Below are 22,090 nucleotides of genomic sequence, written 5' to 3'. Positions count from 1 at the left end.
AAGTGTGGCTGTGTTGTCCTTCAGCTCAACACTCCCTCCCTCCACGTTCATGTCGTCCCTGACATGACGTCTTTGAGCTTTGCTTCAGTGGAATCACGATGGCTCTTTGGTTGCCGATGTTTAGGATCTCTGAATGTCCCTTGATAAACCTTGATTCCTTGCTCTTCAAGGATTGCCTCTTCCATCCATGTCTTCGTAGGCTTCAGTGTTGGGTTCTGCTTCTGCTATTTTGTCCTTGAGTGTGGTTCTTTTCCGCTTTGTAGGCAACTTTCCTGTATCCATAGCTTTTGTAATTTAATTTCAAAAGTTAGCGTCTTTTTCGTACTGATTGCCGAAACTAAGCTTTTAACTATCCAAATGACTTCAAAATTGAAACATAAGCTATGCAAGGCCTAAGGATGCAATGCATATGGAAAAATATGAATTTTGGATGCATTTTCATGCTAGAGACATCATATGGGTATGATGTCGAAGTGCTCAAAATCACTTGATATTTGATATGCATATAGTTGATAGCATGTACATCATAGATATATGCCTGATTTTGCAATTAGATCTCATTTGGTCAAGTTATGACCACTTTGGTCCTAATCAGGCTTTTGTTGAGATATTGAGTGAGGATTGGATTTTGGGATCCAAATGGGATAAAACTTTGTAGATGGCTCTCATATCACATGTTGAACAATTCTGTATGGTCAAAATAGCTCTGAAATGTGCCAAAGTGCCTTGGAGACATCATACCCATATGATGTCCATATGGCCCAATTTGGCTCATTTTGGTTTTTTGGCTTGGATTTGGCTTTATAATGGCTTCTGCAATGATCTTATGGAATTTGAAAAGAATTTGGGTCAAAATTGCTCCATGAGACATCATATGGGTATAATGTCTTTTGTGGATTTTTTGCATGATTTTGGTTCTGTGAGCTCCTTACATGGTAGTAAAGTACTGTTTGTACTCAAATCATCATTTGAAGTTGAATATGGCTGAATTTGGATAAAAATAGGCTTTAGGTCAGGATTTTTACGCTAAGTGGACTAATGTGTCCATATACTTGTTCAAATGGTACCAAACTTGTTGTGTGGCTTATATTCTATGTGTATAATGAGAATATGATGAAAAACATTAAGTTCTGGCCCAAAATAAGAGAAAAGACATCATATGGGTATGATGTTTTTTTTGGCCAAATTGCACTTTTGATATCCAGATGGCTTGTGCATGTTATTTACACCACTCCTACAAAGTTTCACTGGATTTGGAGCTATTGTTGCAAGTCTAGGGTCATATGTCGGTTTTATGTCCTTCTTTGCGTTTTTTGGGTTTGCAATCGATTAACTTGCTCCAAATCTCCTGTAACTTTGTATTTTGGATGTTCTTAGCATGTATATAGTGAATATGAACTCAGAAGTGGAGTGTTATGTGCAAAAATGCTGTGAGACATCATATGGGTATGATGTCTAATTTGTCAAAAATGCTTTTTTCATGCAAGGCTTGTGCTGTGCTTGTGCCCTAAGCCCTTGTAGCTAGTTTTCAACTTTAAAAATCACAAGTTTAGCTAAAAGCCCCCTTTGTAGGCATTTCAGTCTTCGAGTCCGTCTTTTGGTTTCGAAGTAGACTTTTCTTGATCTTAGTCCTCGAGGGTTGTATCCCGAGCTTGTGTGAGTTGTTGGGAAGTCGTCTATGTGGTTCAGGTTGACCTTGATTGTTTTTACACCATGTTTTGCCAAAGTGTCCTGCGAAACCTGTGAAAGAAGCTGTATTTGTGTGTTTCAAAAAATCGCGTCTCTCAAGAGACCACTGTAGGTGTGTATACGTCTTCGTGATTCTTTGCCCAAATCTACCACAAAATCTCAAACCACAAGCTCTGCGGAAACTGAAATCACATTTTTAGCTCATAATTTATGCACTTAATTTTGAGCACCTCTCGTTCTTCCAAAAGTGCATCAAACTTGCATACTGCGCCAAAGCGGAAAACCTAAAATTTTCTGATCTAAATATCAGAAAATCAGTGAGGAATTTGCAAAAAGTTTCTTTTGCAAAGTTGTAGATCTCGCAAAAACGATTAAGAAGGGGGGGAATCGACCTGAATCGCCACCTTTTACTAGCTGAAAACAGACCTGTCCGAGAGTCAAATCGGACACTTTTTGCCATTTAGTTGTCCGAAAGCGTCTTCTTCCATATTGGTAAGTGAAATGGCTTCGCCTTGGATTTTGGTTGTAGACATTTGTCGTTGATGGTCATTCGAAGCTTTTCGTGAAGTTTTGTGGAGAATGGTTGCCAAATTTGGCCGTCATGCCAAAATGACGCTTTGTGTGTCTGCCGTCGAATTGGATGTTTAGACCCACTTTTGGTTGTCCAAACCCGGAGATATTCCATGGTTGCTTTGATCTTGATAAGGTTAAACTTCTTGTGAATTTCCGTTGCATTCCGAGTCATCATCCTGTTTTTGTGTAAGTGCATGGGTGAAACACCAAAGAGTGTCTGATGCATATGTCCAATGTGAGGACATCTATATGCTTGCACAGAGGTATGCATGTTAAACAAGATGCGGTGCCAGAGAAGAGTATTGAGGGGTTCTTCTTAGAGCAAGTGTAGCAAAACCTATCACTTCGCACAAGAAGGGTTTTTGTTGACGAGGTTTTTCCACTCTTCCACACTGCTGCGTGAGTGTTTTTGGACTACTCCGTTTTCTCCATCGTACAAAATAATAGACTTCGACTCTTAGGCTCACCTCTTCCAGCATGAGAGACATGACTTTATGTATGCTCAACTCTCTAGCTTGAGCTTATATCTATTAGCTAGACTCATAGACCACAGAGAAAATATTAGACTTGAAGCTTGGGTCTGACACTTTGCTCATTTAGTGGATCAGCTGCCCGACTCTAGACTCTTATGCCATGTATTTTTAATGGCGACTTGGACTTACCTGATCACATCCTGAAATCCAATTCCATATGTTATTGAGGTTTAGGCCATTCTCTTTGGTTTGGTTTTGTGATGCCATTTTGTCAAATACATTGACAAATACCTGCTCTTCATGCTTTGGTAGCACACTGATGTTGCGTGGTGAGACAGGTTTTGAGGTTGAAGCAATGGTTGATGAAGTCTTCTTCCAGACTGTGTTCTTTAAAACTATGACTTCTTCTTGTATCCTTGCTTTACCTTTGTTGATAAGAGGCTGTAGACTAGTTGTGGGCCTCTGTTGTTGAGTTCCGGCTATAGGTTTTGGAATCCAAGTTGTCCTTGGTCCTTGTGTGACCTGCTTTTCCACTTGCCTTGTTGCTTGTTCAACTTGATGGTCCTTTGGCTTCAGTGTCCAAATATTGATGTTACCCAGTGTAAAAGCCTTGCTCCTGTAGTAAATGACAAGGGATCCACCTTGGAGTTGTAGCACTCATGGTTGCGTAGTTGGGTTGTCATTGTTGGGCATGTTGTGCTACATGAGTTTTCTTCATGATCTCAGGGGAAGCTTTAATCTTTGGCAACCAAATTTGAGTATTACCTGTATAGTATCCTTGTGCTTTCAGTAGCTTGACTGGGATCATTTGTTGTACTGCTTGTTGTGTGACCTTAGCTTGACTTTGTGGGGTATTTTCACCGCAGAGCTCTCGCTTTGGTACCCACAACTGCTTCAATGTTTGTTGCTTGGAAGGTCTTTGCTTCTTCTTCTTGTACCTGTTGTTACTCTTGTATGAACAGTTAGACCTGCGCTTGATGCCCTGTTGATCTTGTTGTGAAGAGATACCATATGCTGGGTATGTCCAAGCTGTTACCTTTGGTTTTTTGACCCATACTTTGATGTTCTCGTCATAGTAGCCTTGATCAGTGATTGAATTGTTTGATGCTATCCAACCTGTGACTTTTGCTTGTCGTGGTTCTTTTGATGCTGGTACCCAAATTGGATCTTTGTCCTTGATGTACTCCTTGGATACTAACACTTGGTTGACCTGTTTCTTTCTTTTGTGGAGGCTTTGTTGCGATGGAAACTTTGGTTGATAGACTTTGCGCTTTGGTTTCCATTGTGTTGTCGAGGGTTTGGCTTTTGATGTAGAGGCTTCTTTGTGTACGTGAATCGGTTGGGCTAAAGACTTTGACTGAAGTGAAGGATTTGGTTGTAGAACACTGTTTCACTTGCTTTATCTTTTCCTTTGTCGATAGTGGCCGAAGATCTTTGAGTTGTCGTAGGCTTAACCACTGTTGAAGATTCAGGAGCTTCTTCAAACATTTTCGCCCATTGCTTGGACAAAATCAAGTGTGTACTCATTTTTTGAGAGTCCACCACTAGGAATTTGTCTTTTACTTCTTTGGACTGTAGTTTAAGGGTCGCCTCTGCAATCCCCAAACTTATGACTTCTATTCCCGGTGAGATAAAAACCTTTACTTGAATTTCATAAAGCTCTGGTTTACCTAAAAGTAACCACATGCCATATGACATAACATTCGTCGTGGCAATGTGATCAATCTCTGCTGTGAAATTTAGCTTGACTCCTTCATGCGTACTTATCAAGAATTTGATCTTCTTGTTCACTACCAAGTCTTTCATGTCCTCCTTTCATGCTTTAGTAATCTTTGATTCTTGTGCCTTGAATCTTGTGTCAGCTTCTTGTAACTTAAGCTTCTCTGCCATTTCACTAGGTTTAGCAGATTATGTGCACTTGTTAAAGCTTTGTGTAAGTATCACTCCTTGAACTTCTTGCTGGTTCTTGACTTCATCGATAGCTCCGGCCACTGACACCTTGATTTTTTCCTCTTGTGCACTAGAGTTGTCTGAAGACTCCTTGTCTGTGTCATTTCCCCAATCTAGACGATCTGAAATATCGTGAGACATATCCTCTTCATTTATCTTTTCTCGTTCATTCTTTTTTGCTCGTGTATCACTCTAATCTGATTCTTTATCAATCACTACTCCCATCATGAAATACGGAACTACATCATATCCGTCTTTGTCGCAAAACTTTGTTGTGGGACCATTTGGAATCGCACAGACATCTAGTGTGGCGAGAATGTGTGTCCATTCTAATGGTTCAAGAACTTCCTCTGGAAAGGGTTCACCAATGTAAGTTTCATCCTCAATCACCCATTCTAAGACACATTCCTCACGTTTCAGGCTTCCACAATTTGAAGCTTCACACATCCATAGCTCTTTGGGTTTACCTAGCCAAGCTGGAAGTTCTGTTCCTGCTAATGTAGCTAAATCGAAATCCTCGACAGGTGTTCGATTCACGTCCTTGTAACTATGGTCTTTCAAGTTTACTCGTGTCGTGGTTTCCTTGTGTCTCAGGTATATGTCGTCGTAACCCCAATCCTGGACTATTTTCAATTGTCTCATGAACGGTCTTCCAAGTATAATATCATAGTTATTCTCCTTGCCAAAGTCAACAATAGCAAAAGTATGCTCATACTCAATCCCGCAAGAAGTGACTGTGACTTTCTCTAAGAGTCCCAAAGGTTTCTCCATATGTCTGTCAGCTAGTTGGAGTTTCAACCTTGTTTTCCTAATTGCCGGTTTTCCCCATTTCTTCCATATTTCTTTTGTGGCAATGGCCACCCCTGCTCCACTGTCAAGTATTGCCATCGTTTTTACTCCCTGGAATTCAATTGGTAAAGTTGTATTCCCATCATCTCCTTCACAATACTCTCCGACCTTGTTCAAAGGCACCGATTTTGCATTTTTTTGCGGCTTATTCAACTCTCGTATCCCTTCTTGCAGCTTTGAAGTTGGGTCTTTTACGCCAAATTCTTCTAAGCATTTTCCTACCGTTGCCAACATATTTGGTCGTAGTCTTAGAAGCTCAGCTAGGGTGATAGTACATGTCACTAGAGTTGACAATATCTCTATCAATCCTTGCGAGTCCATGGCTTTCTCTGAAGAGATTCCTCGTGATGGAAGTGCTCGAATCTCGGATTTGGCTTCATACTCTCCTAAGTATGAGGGTAAGGTATTCAACGAATGAGGTTTACTCTCTATTGATCTAACAGAGCCTCTATCTCCCCAGTATGAGTGCAGATCTAGGTCTATCTGAGATCCTGCCTCAAATTCCTCGATGGGTGGGTTCCTGATATCCTTTTCCCCATTTGTCTGATTAGCTTGAAAACTTAGCTCATTTGCTAAGTTTGCCTCTCTCACTTGTTTCCAGAACTCATCATAATCTTCGTCTCTTTTATAAGACCTCTGTATCAGAGGATGAAAACTTTCCATCTCCTGATCAGTTGTGTTCATCACTATGTGTTCATCCCTATTTGTTTTCTCAGCTTTTTGCGCACTTTTAGCGGTTTCAGCTATATGTTCATGTGGTGAAGGGATAGCATTTGTTTGAGTTGGGTTTCCGGTCTCATGCTCTAGTTTTTCTCTCGGCGGTTCTAATAGAGCTTGTGCCGTCTCAATCATTTTCTGACACATCTCTAGTCTCTGCTTTTCCAGTTCTGCATTCGGATATGTCAACCAACGTTGTTCCTGGGTTTGAGTGTTCTTTACTCTTGCTTCGTAAGCTCTCATCAGTGCGTCCAATGGTTCGTGTACCTTTTCAACTAACCCCGACCCTTCCGAGCTCACACTTGTTGTTTCCTTGCCGTTTTTTGTCTTCTCCTTTTCAGAGTCATCTTCTTGAATTCTGTTTTGACTCTCTAATTTCTATAATCTTTCTCTTGTTTTTCTTAAATCTTCTGCTAGGATTGCTTCCTCACGTTCTTTTCTCACTTTCATCCTTGCCTTCCTAGCTTTCCATGTATTACGTTGTCTTCGTGTCGCGCTTGGAAGATCCGTTTTAGGCTCTTCACTTGACGGGGTTTCATCAGTTTTTTTGCGTTTTTAATCTCGTCATGGCTTTAATAGGCACAACATTATCATGTTCGTAGCTGCTTGGTAACTATATGATAGACTCAGTATTTTTTGCAGCCTTTGCTACCCTATTTGGGTTCTGTGGACAATCACAAATGAAATGATCTGTGGCACAACTGAGGCAATAAACATTGATTGGCACAACTTCTGTGCGTGAACAATCGTTTATCAAATGGTTACCACCACATTTATTACAGCCTAACCTCGTTTGTAGGGCTTCTGGCTTTTCTTGGTGGCTGTAAGCAGGTTGCCACCGTGCTATACCTCTCTCTGCAATGAATCTCAACGTTTTTCCGTCCATGTTATACCTTTCCTCTGTTGGTTGGGCCGTAGGCAATAATGGTTGTTTTGGCCTTACCATTCCCTGTGCTCCATATCCCGTTTCTGCTCCTAAAGGATAGTATCTCCTAGGCTCATTGTAGCGGTTGCATCCTCGGTTGGCCCACCATTGTTGTGTTTCTCGGTCCTATAGGTTTGACCTCTAACGTAAGTTGTGGTTGTCCCCGGATGACTGGTGTTACTCTCTCAAAACCTGGGGGTACTGGCAATTTCTCGTGTGCATACCTTGGTGCTTGTATTGGTGCTAGTGGTCGTTCATAGGGTCTATCTTGCACGGACCCTATGTAGTAGCACTCCTCTGTTGTGTGATTGTTCCAATTCTGATCTTTCTCATACCACATGGGTTCCCTAAATTTTGGCTTAACAATAGGAGCAAGTCTTTGAACCAACTCCTCTATTAGCTTTTCTTGATCTAGATCAAATCCTGTAGTTGGCTTAGTCGTGGACTCTGTTGTCTGTGATGAATCACTATACTGAGAGAACGAGTCGGTCTCATGTATGTGGTCTCCTAAGCGTAGCATTTGTTCTCCAAGACCTTTTGTAGATTCTTGTCTAAGAGTTTCTAATGGATTTATCTCCATACGATCTCCTAACGAGACGTGTTCCCTTAATCTTTGTTGGTTGTTCTGGAGATATCTGCTAGATCTCGAATACATTACTCCTTCTTGAGGAGTTTGACTTTTCAGTCTTGGTAGTTTGTTATTCCTAATCTCTGTGGTCAAACGTGATCCAAACTGAATGACACTTGGTTAATGGGATTGTTTGATCAGATGGAAGAGTTCTGTCAACTTCACTGAGAAATCTATTCCAGATTTTCCAAAAAAGACTATATATGCATATAATGTCTTTTTTCACAGATTTTGGAGATTTTTGTTCTGTTGATTCTCTGTGTCACCCTAACCCTCTACCAACTCACAAAAATCAATTTGACCACTGTTTGTGCAAGCTAAGGTCAGATTAGGCTTTTCTTGTCAATTTTCGACTTTTGACTTTTTTTGGGGTTAAATGTGCTCCAAATGATATGAAATTTGAAACACAAGCTCTAAACAACAAGTCAAAAGGATCTGTGTTAGCAAAAATTCAAAATTTGCCCCAGATTTAGGGTTGAGACATTATACGCAGATGATGTCACTTTGCCCAATTTTGGTCAAAAGTTGATATGTAAGTTGTGCACTATGTTTGCAAGAAACTTATCAAGTCAAAATTTGAAAATCAACCCCAGAGTTGCAAAAAGATATTATATGCGTATGATGTCTAAGTGCTCAATTTTGATCCAAACTTGATATTTGAGATGTGGACTATGTTTACAAGCTATTGGTCAAGTCAAAAACTAAAAATCACCTCCAGAAGTGCAAAAAGACATCATATGCGTATGATGTCTACTGGTCCAGATTTCAGATCTGTTTCTGTCAAGTGTTCACACTGTCTAGAGTATCAAATATATGTGGTTAAAACAAAATTTGAAACTCTGTTTTGCTTTAAAACTCAGGTTTTTGGTTTTCAATCTCCTAGGTTCAAATCACCCATTTTCTCTCAAGTTAATTGTCCAAACTCTTCCAATCTTGCTATGGATGATTGAAACAGTATGTTGTATCGGCTTGCAAGGTCAAAAGTCAAAATTTGCTCACAAATACTCAAGTGGTCATCATACGCGTATTCTTAGCGTTTTTTCTCCTCTCTGACTTGGTCTTTTAGGTTTCAAGGTGTGTTATAGCCCTTATCTCAAGTCATACTTAGGGTAAAACCCCCCTTCCAAACACTCTGGTAATGTCAGATTTTCAGTTTGGGTCTCTGTTTAGCCCTCAAGACATCATACGCATATGATGTCTTTTTTCACAAAAATTGGATATTTTTTCTTTGCTTACTCTCAGTATCACCCTTATACTCTGTCCACTCACAAAACTCAATTTGAACTCTGTTTGTGCAAGTTATGGCCAGATTAGGCTTTTCTTGGCAATTTTCCGATTTTTGCCTTACTTGGGGTCAAATGTGATCCAAATAACATGAAACTTGAAATATAAGCTCTAGACATCTAGTACAAAGGATCTGTGTTAGCAAAATATCAAAATATGCCCAGAATTAGGTTAGAGACATCATGCCTGTATGATGTCTTTTTGCTCAATTTTGGTCAAGATTCAATATTTAAGCTTTTCACAGTGTTTGTAACAATGTTGTCAAGTCAAAGTTGAAAAATCACTTCAGCAAGTGCCAAAAGACATTATACTCGTATGATGTCTTTTCTCACAGATTTGCCCAATTTTCAATTTTAAGCTTCTTCCAGTGTTTATCTTGAGTTTCAAGTGTTTTTATCCAGTCTGAATGCAATAATGAGCTCTGAATCAATTTTCCCTATTCTTTGCGTTTTTTGCACTCTAACTTGGTATTTTGAGTTTCTAGAAGTGTTAAAGCCCTTGTTTTATGTTGATCTTAGGGTAAAACCCCCCTTCTGAACACTCTGGTAATGTCAAATTTTTTGCTTTGGTCTCTACGCGTATGATGTCTAAAGTTGCAGATTTCCAGTTTTTTGGCACAGAACTCTTCCAAGAGCTCTCTTAAGTGCTCAGCAACACTCAGTTTCACAAAAAAGTTCTCTGAACTTTGTTTATTTCATATTTCACTACCAAATCCTCTTTTTAGTGATCTAACATGCAATCAAACACATCAAGCAAATAGAACACCAATTGATAGCTCTAGATCAGGATCAAATCAGGTCCTACCTAAGCTACTTCTAATCATAAAATGGGTTTTTTGCAATTGAAAATATAAAGAGATTTACTACCGCACACAGAGGAGCAAATGCTTTTTATGTCAACAACCACTCAAACTCCAACAAAACCAATCTAATTTAAACTAAACTGTCTATCACGAAAGAACCATACAAGCCACACGCTCCCTAGAACCTCTCTAAGATCATAAGAGTCCACCACTCCTAGATCCTTCCTAACTAAGATATACAAAGTAAATGAACAAACCACCTCGTAGGATTAGTCTAAGGTCACCTACTTAGAGCTCTCGTCCTCGGCAGTGGCGCCAAATGTTGGGCGGTTACGCCGGTAGCGGATGCTGTAGTAGCGAGAACTCAACCAACAAACAAGAATGTCAGACGAGGACGGAGCTTGACCCGTAGGCGCATGGAAACAAATAGATGGGTGTCAATCACCTACTCGACCTTCTAGAGACAATCACTACCAAGGAAATCAAATCTAAGTTCTAAAAATGTAAATGACTGAAATCCGTCCTACGAGCAAAAGACCTTAAACTTCAACTTCTATGAAAAGAATAATACCAAAGAAAAAAGTAAAGTGTGTCACCTTCTTCAGGTAACTCGTAAAATCTAAGCATGGCTTCTTGAAGCCTTCTAAGATCCACGAAAATATTGTTCCACATTGTGTAAGGAAAGCCCTTATTTGAAGGTCTTATGGATTGTTTCTTACATTTTCCCCTTGTCTTTGTTGCGCACGAAGCATAAAGGGAAGTTGGCATTGTGTCCTCAATGTGTAGGCATGTCCCAATGCGGGAGAACACATCTTCGTTTGTGGCCTTCTTTGCGAGCTTGACCTTGTGAGGAACGGGAAATAGGTTTTCCACAATGCCATGTTCTTTGAAGGCATCCTTTAGGGGTTGAAAAATAGCCTGATAGGCTTTGGTGCTGATTCCAGCCTCATCACAAGCTTGTTGAACGTCATCATCATTAACCACATTTCTTAATTTACGCATAAGGTCCTTGGTGACTGCATCCTTAATGTGCTTACCTCCAGGTGATTGTAAGATAGAAATAACGTCCTCGGTATTGAGACAACTAGTGAGAAGGTTGACTCGATTATCTTGGCTTGTTCCACCGCATGCCTCCTGGATGAAGTTTCTAGCAACAAATAAACATAAATGTTAGAAAATAGTGTGAAGTAAGAATGCAGCATGCAAGTAAAGACCAAATCACCTTGTGGCTGTAACTCGTCGTTTGCGTGCTCCTCCGGAATGTGCAAGAGTTTCAATTGATGAATACGGGCGTTTGCGTTCCCTTGCACCAAGGGGTGTTTCTTTCAAGTATGTGATGGTGTTGGTAAGCTTCTGGATGTGTGACTCCTTTTCTTGCATTTGTTGTTCAAGACTTTTAACTACCCTCTCCGAAGAGGCAACACTCTCTTGTAATGCCGTCGTCTTGAGGTGAAGAGCTTGACATTCGTGCATCCACATATGCAAAGAAGCACCTGCACCCATACACAGCCGCTTGCAATAGCCTAACAAGCCTGCTTCTCCCCTCCCAAGAAATTGAAGAAATGTGGAAAGGCTATTAAACGGTGGATGGAAGCGGCTTATAGGATCGTAAGGGTACAAATGGCCATCCACCCAAATGTCAACATTGGTCTCACAAGCGGTGCGACGTTCCTGTGATGACCTTTGATCACCTTCACTAGTGGTCTTCGGTGCAAATGCCGTGGGTAAGCGAATATGTATGCTTTTGGTGTGCGGAGTACGTGGTGGTGGAAGCAAACCATTTGTGATGTCCGTGAGCACCATGGAAGCTGTTGCGTGAGGAAGCAAATGATGAAAAGATAGAGGGGGAAGGGTAGAGAGGCCGAGCAGGATGGGAGGAGAGAAGGAGGGAGAGATTGGGGAGGAGAAGGAAGGTAGGGGCAGAGAGGGAGAGGAGAGGGAGAGGGAGAGAGGAGGGAGGAAGAGGAGAGAACAAAATGTTTATTACTTTTTGGGGGAAAAGATTTTGAAAAAATGGATTTTTGGATATGTATATATGTTGGGAGGGAGTTTTAAGTAAAAAACAAATAAAAATGAATTTTTTTTAAAAAAGTCAAATTTTGACTCTTTTTGACCCACGGAATTGCTGATGTGGACACACCCCTATGCTTCCTTCACTTTAAAAAAAGCTAGAGAGAGAAAGCAACCCTTTAGGTCCACATCCTACATTTGTCTAAAAACAAAGCTAGAAAAGCCTACTCAAAACTACCTTCTTCAATGCCCTTGCCCCCTAAACCCCACAAAACATTAACCTTAATCCCTAAAAATTAGGATTCCTTACAAGGCCCATGCAAGGATCATATTTCTCCTAATGTCAAAGGCATTATTCACTTACACACTCACACAATCTATGTGTGGAGCAAGAAGAATCTCTCTCTCCTTCTCAAGCTTTAATGGAAAGCTTACCACCTACTCAAAGCTTGTGACAAGGAATGCCTACACCAACAACTCTTGGCTTTGTGATGCAAATCCAACCAAGAGCCAAGCTTCAATGCATGCTCATCTCCTCTACCATGCTAATTACTAAGCTAAGCTTGCTAATATGAGTGATTATGTGAGGAGATGTACATCTTTCTCGTAAGACTACTCCTTTATCCTCTCAACCTACTCTCATACCCCGCTAGCTCTCACCTTCTTCGAAGGTGTGTGAGGTCTTGGGTCTGAGACCATTGGTGCACCCAAGTTTCTTCGACGACCCAAGAAAGTGCCGACAACCGTGGAATTATGCATAATCGAGGGGAAATGCTTGGTCATGTGCTAGATGTTGGTTGGGGTAAGCGCCACTGGAATATGTATGCTAAATGCGGCTCTTACAGATCATTTGTGGCTTTCGAGCTTTGCTTATAGGAAGGTGTCATAGTGTGTGAGCCAAATTAGATATCATGGCCAGCAATTTCAAAAGCTTTGTGTATTTGAGAGCCGCCGCATGGTCATTTACTATTCGAGCATCATATCAAGCTTGAAACGATGGATGGTCACTTGCACAATCATGATCAAATATCTCCTCCCGTGGGAAGGCTACTCAGGTCGAGGGAATCCAAAAAAAGGAAGTTTTTGAAGGTGGTAAGCATGCAGGGACAAAATGAGTGGTCATTGATTGAAAGCAGAAAAGAAGCGCCATCTAGAGAGGCCAGGGGGACGGGAGCCATTGGGCAGCCAAGCGCCAGCTGTGACAGAGAGGGATTGCATGGAAGCAAGAGGGGCTCCATATCAGGGAATTGAAGGCAGCGCTAAAAGAAGGAGTCGACAAAGTTTGAGGGAGAAGGGGAGGAGGGCCGCCTTGTGGTGAGCAGGGCCGAGAGCGCCATCTGTGTGGAGTGCATGAGAAGGCCTTTGCAAGGCGCACGGAAACCAGTTGTTGCATGGGAGGTTCAGTGGATGCACGGGCAGGTCTGCGTGAGCTGAGAGCTGCATGGCGGATAGCGCCGTCAACCCTCTAGAAGGGGCAACTTGACAAAAGCAAGTGATAGGCTGCAGGCCGGTGGGGAAGGACCAATAGTGAGGTTGCTATTGGCCAAAGAGGGCTCCTGAGGGGGAGAGTTCCTGAAGGGCTGCAAGTCAAATACAAGGGGTTCGCTGAGGGATGCCGAAACATCTGTAGCAACTCAGGGCATGGGCCCAGTGAGTTTGGTGCTGGGCAAGTTTTTTGTGGTCATGTCGACTACGCCAAGAGAAGGGAAATGCTATTGTAGCGCTACAAGGGTCCAAAAGGGAGCCACCAAAGAGCACTACCATAGGAGGGCGCCACTTGAGAAGAAGGGCTGCAATCTGTAGAAGGAGCACCAGAGGGATGGCGGAGCGCTGATGGGGAGTGTTGAAAAGGAGGAGGAGACGAAGAGATGGAGTAGGCTGCATGTGAAAAGAGTGCCCCTGCAAGAGCTTGGAGGGCGGAAAAACTATTGGTAGAGTCGGGAGGCCAACTTGAAGATTGCGTGAGAGGGGTTCGTCTGATCCTACACTAAAGGAGGGTGGTTTCTACATAATTCCATCATTGAACACTTTTGACACTAATCGGGTTTAATTGTCATAGTCTGTCTCACTATTTGTGCAAGTGTTACAATGTTTTTTTTTGCTCTCATGACTATGTGTTCCATGTGTGCTGGTGGTTTCTTCCTTGAGGATGAAAGCTTGAGAGAGAACTTGAGTCGTTGTGATTGCTTGTCGTGATTGTTTATATGTGACTATATGGTGCTTTGAAGGGTCAAAGGTCAAGATAATTGACTACATGCTTTGCGATCGGGTGTATAAAGTTAGGGTTGGTCGGGTTCGGGTTTGGACAATAGTAGGTTGCACATTGTGTATCAAGGTGTGTGTTAAATAGGGGATAGGGGTGCTGTGAAATCATTGGGCTATAGAGAGGCATTCAAATTGTGTGCTGGAGGTTTTCTCGTTTCCCCCTTTCCATCTTGTGGTGGCCCCACTGAGGACCCACTAATTTCTTCTTGACCAAGTGTTCGTGTTTCAAGATGAAGCAGGAGTTTGGTCCAATCTTTAAAGAAGATGAAGATGCAGACGATTGGATTGCCAATTTTGAGCTATTTATGATGACAGTACTGCGGATGCCAGGTGATGGAGCAAAGCTCCGGACTCTACCTTTGGTGCTACGATGTAAAGCAAAAGCTTGGTTCAATGGCTTAGAAGATGCACACAAGCAGAATTGGATCGGATTTCGTGAGCAGTTTTTACAAAGATATCGAAAGGTGGTGTCGGCTTCGGAAGCAGATGCAAAGATCAAAAGCTTGCAGCAGGATGTAAGTGCAAATTTCAATGCCTTTGTCGATAGATTTGAAGCTTATTGGGGGGATTTTGCGACTGCTACCCAAGCAACCAATGTGGGATACTTTAAGCTGGAAAGGTTTCTATCTTGCTTGCATCCCTATGTTCGTGAAATATTCGATTATGAATATCCAAGGACCCTTGATGAAGCTGTCAAAGTTGCCAGAGCAAAAAGTCAAAAGATGAAAAAGAAGATCCAAGGACCCTTGATGAAGCTGTCAAAGTTGCCAGAGCAAAAAGTCAAAAGATGAAAAAGAAGATGGAGACAGGATTGTTGCAGTCTACAATCACGGCAGCGAGTGGACCTAAGCTCAAAGAGATGGATGAGCATCAAAAGGTAAAAGCTCCTTTTCTTGATATGCATTTGATGAAAGCACGTGAAGCTGATGCCAGACTAGAGGAGGTAGACCGAGTGCCAACCAGGTCTCAAAAGATACAGAGGCATATTCAGAGTGCCACTCAGTTTCCTTGCTAAAGAGGACGAGCTGATAGAAGATCTTAAAGAGGAAGTGGTGGTTCCAGAACCAGCAACAAGGAAGGTAGCAGTGGTGCAAAAATCAGCAAGTTCAGAAGAGGGGTCTGAAAGTTCTCAGAGCTCCAGTAGCAGTTTGGACACAGATAGCATGTGGGAGACGGAGTCCATGTCTTATAGGTATGAGACTTATGATGTTTTTCATGTAGATGAAGTGGAGAAAGATATATACGAGTTGCCAGCCAGCCATCTAAAGGTCGAAGAGAAGTATAGTGTTGCACCTTGTGTGAATCTACCGGTCGATCAACCTTCTCTTGTGTCGGGTGGTGGTGAGTCCTTGCTAGAAGAAATGTGGTTTGATTGTGCATCCAAATTGATTGAAGAGCAGGTTTCTGAGGATGACTTGCAGAAGCTAGAAGCAGAAGCAGAGGTATGTCAAGCTGATTTGTCTATGCAGGGTGTAGGGCAACCTTGCCTTGATGGGCATGTCGATGTGTACTTTGAAGTTTCGGAGTTTGTGTGTAGCTGTGGAGAGCTAGCTCCGGTAGATGACTCTATGGAAACAGATACAGGTACAACCTATGAGAGCATGGTCCCATGCAAAGAGGAAGGTGCCACCAACCTTGCAAGTGATGAGCTATTTGAAGAACAGGTTGAAGCCATAGCAGGTCATACTCTTAAGTCTGAAGAGTTGGTTTTGGTGCCAATTTTAGAAGATTTGGATACAAGTTTGGAAGGCAAACATGTTTGCTTGGATATGCAGCAGGTGGAGGCAAATTGCAGGGTTTTGCTACTTTATATGATGCTATGGATACATGTGATGTTGGAGGTTGCTTTACAGGTATCGTTGTATCAGTTGCAAGGTTCTTTTGAAGTGGCCTATACTATGAAGGGTTCTGTAGCATATGACATGATAGCGGCTTATGGTACCAGTGCTTCAAATGATGGAAAGTATGCCTACAGTCAGCACAAAGACTTATGGATGAAGGGTGACAAAACTCCATGCTATAAAGAGCTGGAAGGGTGGCTTGTCTATTGGCCTACAAGTGCAAAGGAAGGCTTGGATATACATGCTTTACAGGTGGATGGAAATGAGAAATGCTTTACTTTTGATCCAGGTGGACTTTACACCATGCTTGGGGGAGCTTCGAGCTTTCCATTTGACCCTGGAGGGTGATGCAGCAAACACTTTTCTCCCTATTTTTATCCTATCTATATAGCCACTATCATTTTTCTTATGCAGTCTATGTAGTTATTATATATCATTCTCTCTATACAAACTTCTTTTATCTAAATATTGCTATTGTTGAGCATGAATGCTCAACAAGGGGGTGGGCAATGATTGTGCACCCAAGTTTCGTCGACCCAAGAAAGTGCCGGTATAATCGGTGTGTGGAATTATGCAGAGTCGAAGGGAAATGCTTGGTCATGTGCTAGATGTTGGTTGGGGTAAGCGCCACTGGAATATGTATGCTAAATGCGGCTCTTACAGATCATTTGTGGCTTTTGAGCTTTGCTTATAGGAAGGTGTCATAGTGTGTGAGCCAAATCAGATATCATGGCCAGCAATTTCAAAAGCTCTGTGCATTTGAGAGCCGCCGCATGGTCATTTACTATTCGAGCGTCATATCAAGCTTGAAACGATGGACGGTCACTTGCACAATCATGATCAAATATCTCCTCCCGTGGGAAGGCTACTCAGGTCGAGTGAGTCCAAAAAAAGGAAGTTTTTGAAGGTGGTAAGCATGCAGGGACAAAATGAGTGGTCATTGATTGAGAGCAGAAAAGAAGCGCCATCTAGAGAGGCCAGGGGGAGGGGAGCCATTGGGCAGCCAAGCGCCAGCTGTGACAGAGAGGGATTGCATGGAAGCAAGAGGGGCTCCAAGTCGGCAGAGTTTGAGGGAGAAGGGGAGGAGGGCCGCCTTGTGGTGAGCAGGGCCGAGAGCGCCATCTGTGTGGAGTGCATGAGAAGGCCTTTGCAAGGCGTACGGAAACCAGTTGTTGCATGGGAGGTTCAGTTGATGCACGGGCAGGTCTGCATGAGCTGAGAGCTGCATGGCGGATAGCGCCGTCAACCTTCTAGAAGGGGCAACTTGACAAAAGCAGGTGATAGCCTGCAGGCTGGTGGGGAAGGACCAATAGTGAGGTTGCTATTGGCCAAAGAGGGTTCCTGAGGAGCTGCCCTTGGGGAGAGTTCCTGAAGGGCTGCAAGTCAAATACAAGGAGCTGGCTGAGGGATGCCGAAGCATCTGTAGCAACTCAGAGCACGGGCCCGGTGAGTTCGGTGCTGGGCAAGTTTTTTGTGGTCGTGACGTCGACTACGCCAAGAGAAGGGAAATGCTATTGTAGCGCTACAAGGGTCCAAGAGGGAGCCACCAAAGAGTACTACCATAGGAGGGCGCCACTTGAGAAGAAGGGCTGCGGTCTCTAGGAGGAGCGCCAGAGGGGTGGCGGAGCGCTGATGGCGAGTGTCGAAAAGGAGGAGGAGATGAAGAGTTGGAGTAGGTTGCAGGTGAAAAGAGTGCTCCTGCAAGAGCTTGGAGGGTGGAAAAACTATTTGCAGAGTCGCGAGGCCAACTTGAAGATTGCCTGAGAGGGGTTCGTCTGATCCTACACTAAAGGAGGGCGGTTTCTACATAATTCCATCATTGAACACTTTGAGACTAATCGGGTTGAATTGTCATAGTCTCTCTCACTACTTGTGCAAGTGTTATAATGTTTTATTTTGCTCTCATGACTATGTGTTCCATTTGTGCTGGTGGTTTCTTCCTTGAGGATGAAAGCTTGCGAGAGAACTTGAGTCGTTGTGATTGCTTGTCGTGATTGCTTATATGTGAGTATATGGTGCTTTGAAAGATCAAAGGTCAAGATAATTGATTGCATGCTTTGCGGCTGGGTGTATATAGTTAGGGTTGGTCGGGTTCGGGTTTGGACAATAGTAGGTTGCACATTGTGTATCGAGGTGTGTGTTAAATAGGGGATAGGGGTGTTGTGAAATCACTGGGCTATAGAGAGACATTCAAATTGTGTGCTGGTGGTTTTCTCGTTTCCCCCTTTCCATCTTGTGGTGCCCCCACTGAGGACCCACTGATTTCTTCTTAACCAAGTGTTCGTGTATCAAGATGAAGCAGGAGTTAGGTCAAGTCTTTAAAATTGATGAAGATGCAGACGATTGGATTGCGGATTTTGAGTTACTTATGCTGACAGTACCCTCGGATGCTGGGTGATGAAGCAAAGCTCCGGACTCTACCTTTGGTGCTGTGAGGTAGAGCAAAAGCTTGGTTTGATGGCTTAGAAGATGCACACAAGCAGAACTGGATCGGATTTCGTGGGCAGTTTTTACAAAGGTATCGAAAGGTGGTCGGCTTCGGATGCAGATGCAAAGATCAAAGGCTTGAAGCAGGATGTAAGTGCAAATTTCAATGCCTTTGTCGATAGATTTGAAGCTTATTGGGGGGATTTTGCGACTGCTACCCAAGCAACCAATGTGGGATACTTTAAGCTGGAAAGGTTTCTATCTTGCTTGCATCTCCTATGTACGTGAAAGAGTCAATTATGAATATCCAAGGACCTTTGATGAAGCTGTCTGTTCCCAGAGCAAAAAGTCGAAAGATAAAAAAGAAGATGGAGGCAGGATTGTTGCAGTCTACAATCATAGTAGTCAGTGGACATAAGCTCAAAAAGATGGATGAGCGTCAAAATGTAAAAGCTCATTTTCTTGATATTCATTTGATGAAAGCACGTGAAGCTGATGCCAGGTTAGTGGAGGTAGACCAACTGCCAACCAGGTTTCAAAAGATACATAGAGTCATATTCACAGTGCCACCCATGGTGGTTCCAGAACCAGCAACGAGGAAGGTAGTAGTGGTGCAAGAATCAGCAAGTTCAGAAGAAGGATCCGAAAGTTCTCAGAGCTCCAGTAGTAGTTTGGACACAGATAGCATGTGGGAGACGGAGTCCATGTCTTATAGGTATGAGACTTATGATGTTTTTCATGTAGATGAAGTGGAGAAAGATATATACGAGTTGCCAGCCCGCCAGCTAAAGGTGGAAGAGGATTATAGTGTTGCACCTTGTGTGAATCTGCTGGTCGATCAACCTTCTCTTGTGTCGGGTGGTGGTGAGTCCTTGCTAGAAGAAATGTGGTTTGATTGTGCATCCGATTTGATTGAAGAGTAGGTTTTTGAGGATGACTTGCAGAAGCAGAGGTATGTCAAGCTGATTTGTCTTTGCAAGGGGTGGGGCAACCTTGTCTTGATGGACATGTCGATGTGTACTTTGAAGTTTCAGAGTTTGTGTGTAGCCATGGAGAGCTAGCTCCGGCAAATGACTATGGAAATAGATACAGGTGCATCCTATGAGAGAGAGGTTCCATGCAGAGAGGAAGGTGCCACCAACCTTGCAAGTGATGAGGTATTTGAAGAACAGGTTGAAGCCATAGTTGGTCATGCTCTTAAGTCTAAAGAGTTGGTTTTGGTGCCAATTTTAGAAGATTTGGATACAAGTTTGCAAGGCAAACATTTTTGCTTGGCTATGCAACAGGTGGAGGCAAATTGCAGGGTTTTGCTACTTTATATGATGCTATGGATACATGTGTTATTGGAGGTTGCTTTACAGGTATCATTGTATCAGTTGCAAGGCTCTTTTGAAGTGGCCTATACTATGGAGGGTTCTGTAGCAGATGACATGATAGCAGCTTATGATACCAGTGTTGCAAATGATGGAAAGTATGCCTATAGTCAGCACGAAGACTTATGGATGCAGGGCGACAAAACTCCATGCTATAAAGAGCTGGAAGGGTGGCCTGTCTATTGGCCTACAAGTGCAAAGGAAGTCTTGGATATACAGGCTTTACAGGTGGATGGCAATGAGCAATGCTTTATTTTTTATCCAGGTGGACTTTACACCATGCTTGGGGGAGCTTCGAGCTTTCCATTTGACCCTGGAGGGTGATGCAGCAAACGCTTTTCTCCCTATTTTTATCCTATTTATATAGCCACTATCATTTTTCTTATGTACTCTATGTAGTTATTATATATCATATTCTCTATACATACTTCTTTTATCTAAATAATGCTAAGGTTGAGCATGAATGCTCAACGAGGGGGTGGGCAATGATCGTGCACCCATGTTTCATCGTCCCAAGAAAGTGCCGGTAGCCGGTGTGTGGAATTATGCAGAATCAAAGGGAAATGCTTGGTCATGTGCTAGATATTGGTTGGGGTAAGTGCCTTTGGGATATGTATGCTAAATGCGGCTTTACATGTCACTTGTGGCTTTCTAGATTTGCTTATAGGAAGGTGTTATAGTGTGTGAGCCAAATCAGATATCAAGGCCAGCAAATTCAAAAGCTTTGTGCATTTGAGAGCGATCGCATGGCCGTTTACTATCCGGGTATCATATCAAGCGTGAAAGGATGGACGGTCACTTGCACAATCATGATCAAATATCTCCTCACGTGAGAAGGCTACTCAGGTCAAGGGAGTCTCAAAAAAAGCTCTTGAAGATCGTAAGCATGCAGGGACAAAATGAGCGGTCACTAATTGAGATCAAAAAAGAAGCGCCATCTAGACAGGCCAGGGGGAGGGGAGCCATTGGACAGCCAAGCGCCAACTGTGAGAGAGCGGGATTGCATGGAAGCGAGAGAGGCTCCATATCACGGAATTGAGGGCAGCACTAAAAGAAGGAGTCGGCAGAGTTTGAGGGAGAAGGGGAGGAGGGCCGCCTTGAGGTGAGCAGGGCCGAGAGCGCCAACTCTGTCGAGTGCATGAGAAGGCCTTTGCAAGGCGCAGGGCAACCAATTGTAGGGAAGGTTCAGTTGATGCACGGGCACGTCTGCATCAGCTGAGAGCTGCATGGCATGATGGCAGACAATGCCGTCAACCTTCTGGAAGGGGCAACTTGACAAAAGCAGGTGATAGGCTGCAGGCCGGGGGGAAGGACCAATAGTGAGGTTGCTATTGGCCAAAGAGGGCTCTTGAGGAGCTACCCTTGGGGAGAGTTCCTGAAGGGCTGCAAGTCAAATACAGGGGGCTGGCTGAGGGATGCCGAAGCATCTGTAGCAACTCAGAGCACGGGCCCGGTGAGTTTGGTGCTGGGCGAGTTTTTTGTGGTCGTGTCGACTATGCCAGGAGAAGGGAAACGATATTGTAGCGCTACAGGGGTCCAAGAGGGAGCCACCAAGGAGCACTACCATAGGAGGGTGCCACTTGAGAAGGGCTGCAATGTGTAGGAGGAGCACTCGAGGGGTGGCGGAGCGCTGATGAGGAGTGTTGAAAAGGAGGAGGAGACGAAGAGATGGAGTAGGCTGCAGGTGAAAAGAGTGCTCTTGCAAGAGCTTGTAGGGCGGAAAAACTATTTGCAGAGTCGGGAGGCCAACTTGAAGATTGCCTGAGAGGGGTTCGTCTGATCCTACACTAAAGGAGGGTGGTTTTTACATAATTCCATCATTGAACACTTTTGAGGCTAATCTGGTTGAATTGTCATAGTCTCTCTCACTATTTGTGCAAGTGTTACAATGTTTTGTTTTGCTCTCATGACTATGTGTTCCATATGTGCTGGTGGTTTCTTCCTTGAGGATGAAAGCTTGAGAGAGAACTTGAGTCGTTGGGATTGCTTGTCGTGATTGCTTATATGTGAGTATATGGTGCTTTGAAGGGTCAAAGGTCAACATAATTGATTGCATGCTTTGCGACTGGGTGTATACAGTTAGGGTTGGTCGGGTTCGGGTTTGGACAATAGTAGGTTGCACATTGTGTATCGAGGTGTGTGTGAAATAGGGGATAGGGGTGTTGTGAAATCACTGGGCTATAGAGACATTCAAATTGTGTGCTGGTGGTTTTCTCATTTCCCCCTTTCCATCGTGAGGGAATTGATGTTGTGTTTGATAATTGTTTTGCTTAGTGCTTGAAGT

At 43.2% G+C, this 22,090-nt stretch overlaps 2 protein-coding genes across 2 annotated transcripts; both read left to right on the top strand.

The window, feature by feature from the left end:
* Window positions 1-13,081: 13,081 nt before the first annotated feature.
* LOC147436700 (uncharacterized) lies at window positions 13,082-16,364 on the top strand. Its single transcript, XM_086485762.1, has one exon. It carries the CDS (start codon window positions 15,329-15,331, stop codon window positions 16,352-16,354), a length of 1,026 nt encoding a protein of 341 aa, XP_086341888.1. The 5' UTR covers window positions 13,082-15,328; the 3' UTR covers window positions 16,355-16,364.
* Window positions 16,365-19,357: 2,993 nt separating this feature from the next.
* Window positions 19,358-21,826, top strand: LOC147436699 (uncharacterized). The gene has a single exon (XM_086485761.1). It carries the CDS (start codon window positions 19,504-19,506, stop codon window positions 20,128-20,130), a length of 627 nt encoding a protein of 208 aa, XP_086341887.1. The 5' UTR covers window positions 19,358-19,503; the 3' UTR covers window positions 20,131-21,826.
* Window positions 21,827-22,090: the final 264 nt, after the last annotated feature.

The sequence above is a fragment of the Adiantum capillus-veneris genome, chromosome 17, assembly GCF_014529385.1.
Source record: "Adiantum capillus-veneris isolate H3 chromosome 17, ASM1452938v2, whole genome shotgun sequence".
NCBI lineage: Eukaryota > Viridiplantae > Streptophyta > Polypodiopsida > Polypodiales > Pteridaceae > Adiantum > Adiantum capillus-veneris.
This window is presented reverse-complemented; position numbering and strand designations above follow the sequence as displayed.

What these genes read in the sequence shown, in the direction of transcription:
- LOC147436699 (XM_086485761.1), top strand. Translation starts at nt 19,504, where the DNA reads ATGACTATGGAAATAGATACAGGTGCATCCTATGAGAGAGAGGTTCCA.
- LOC147436700 (XM_086485762.1), top strand. Translation starts at nt 15,329, where the DNA reads ATGTGGGAGACGGAGTCCATGTCTTATAGGTATGAGACTTATGATGTT.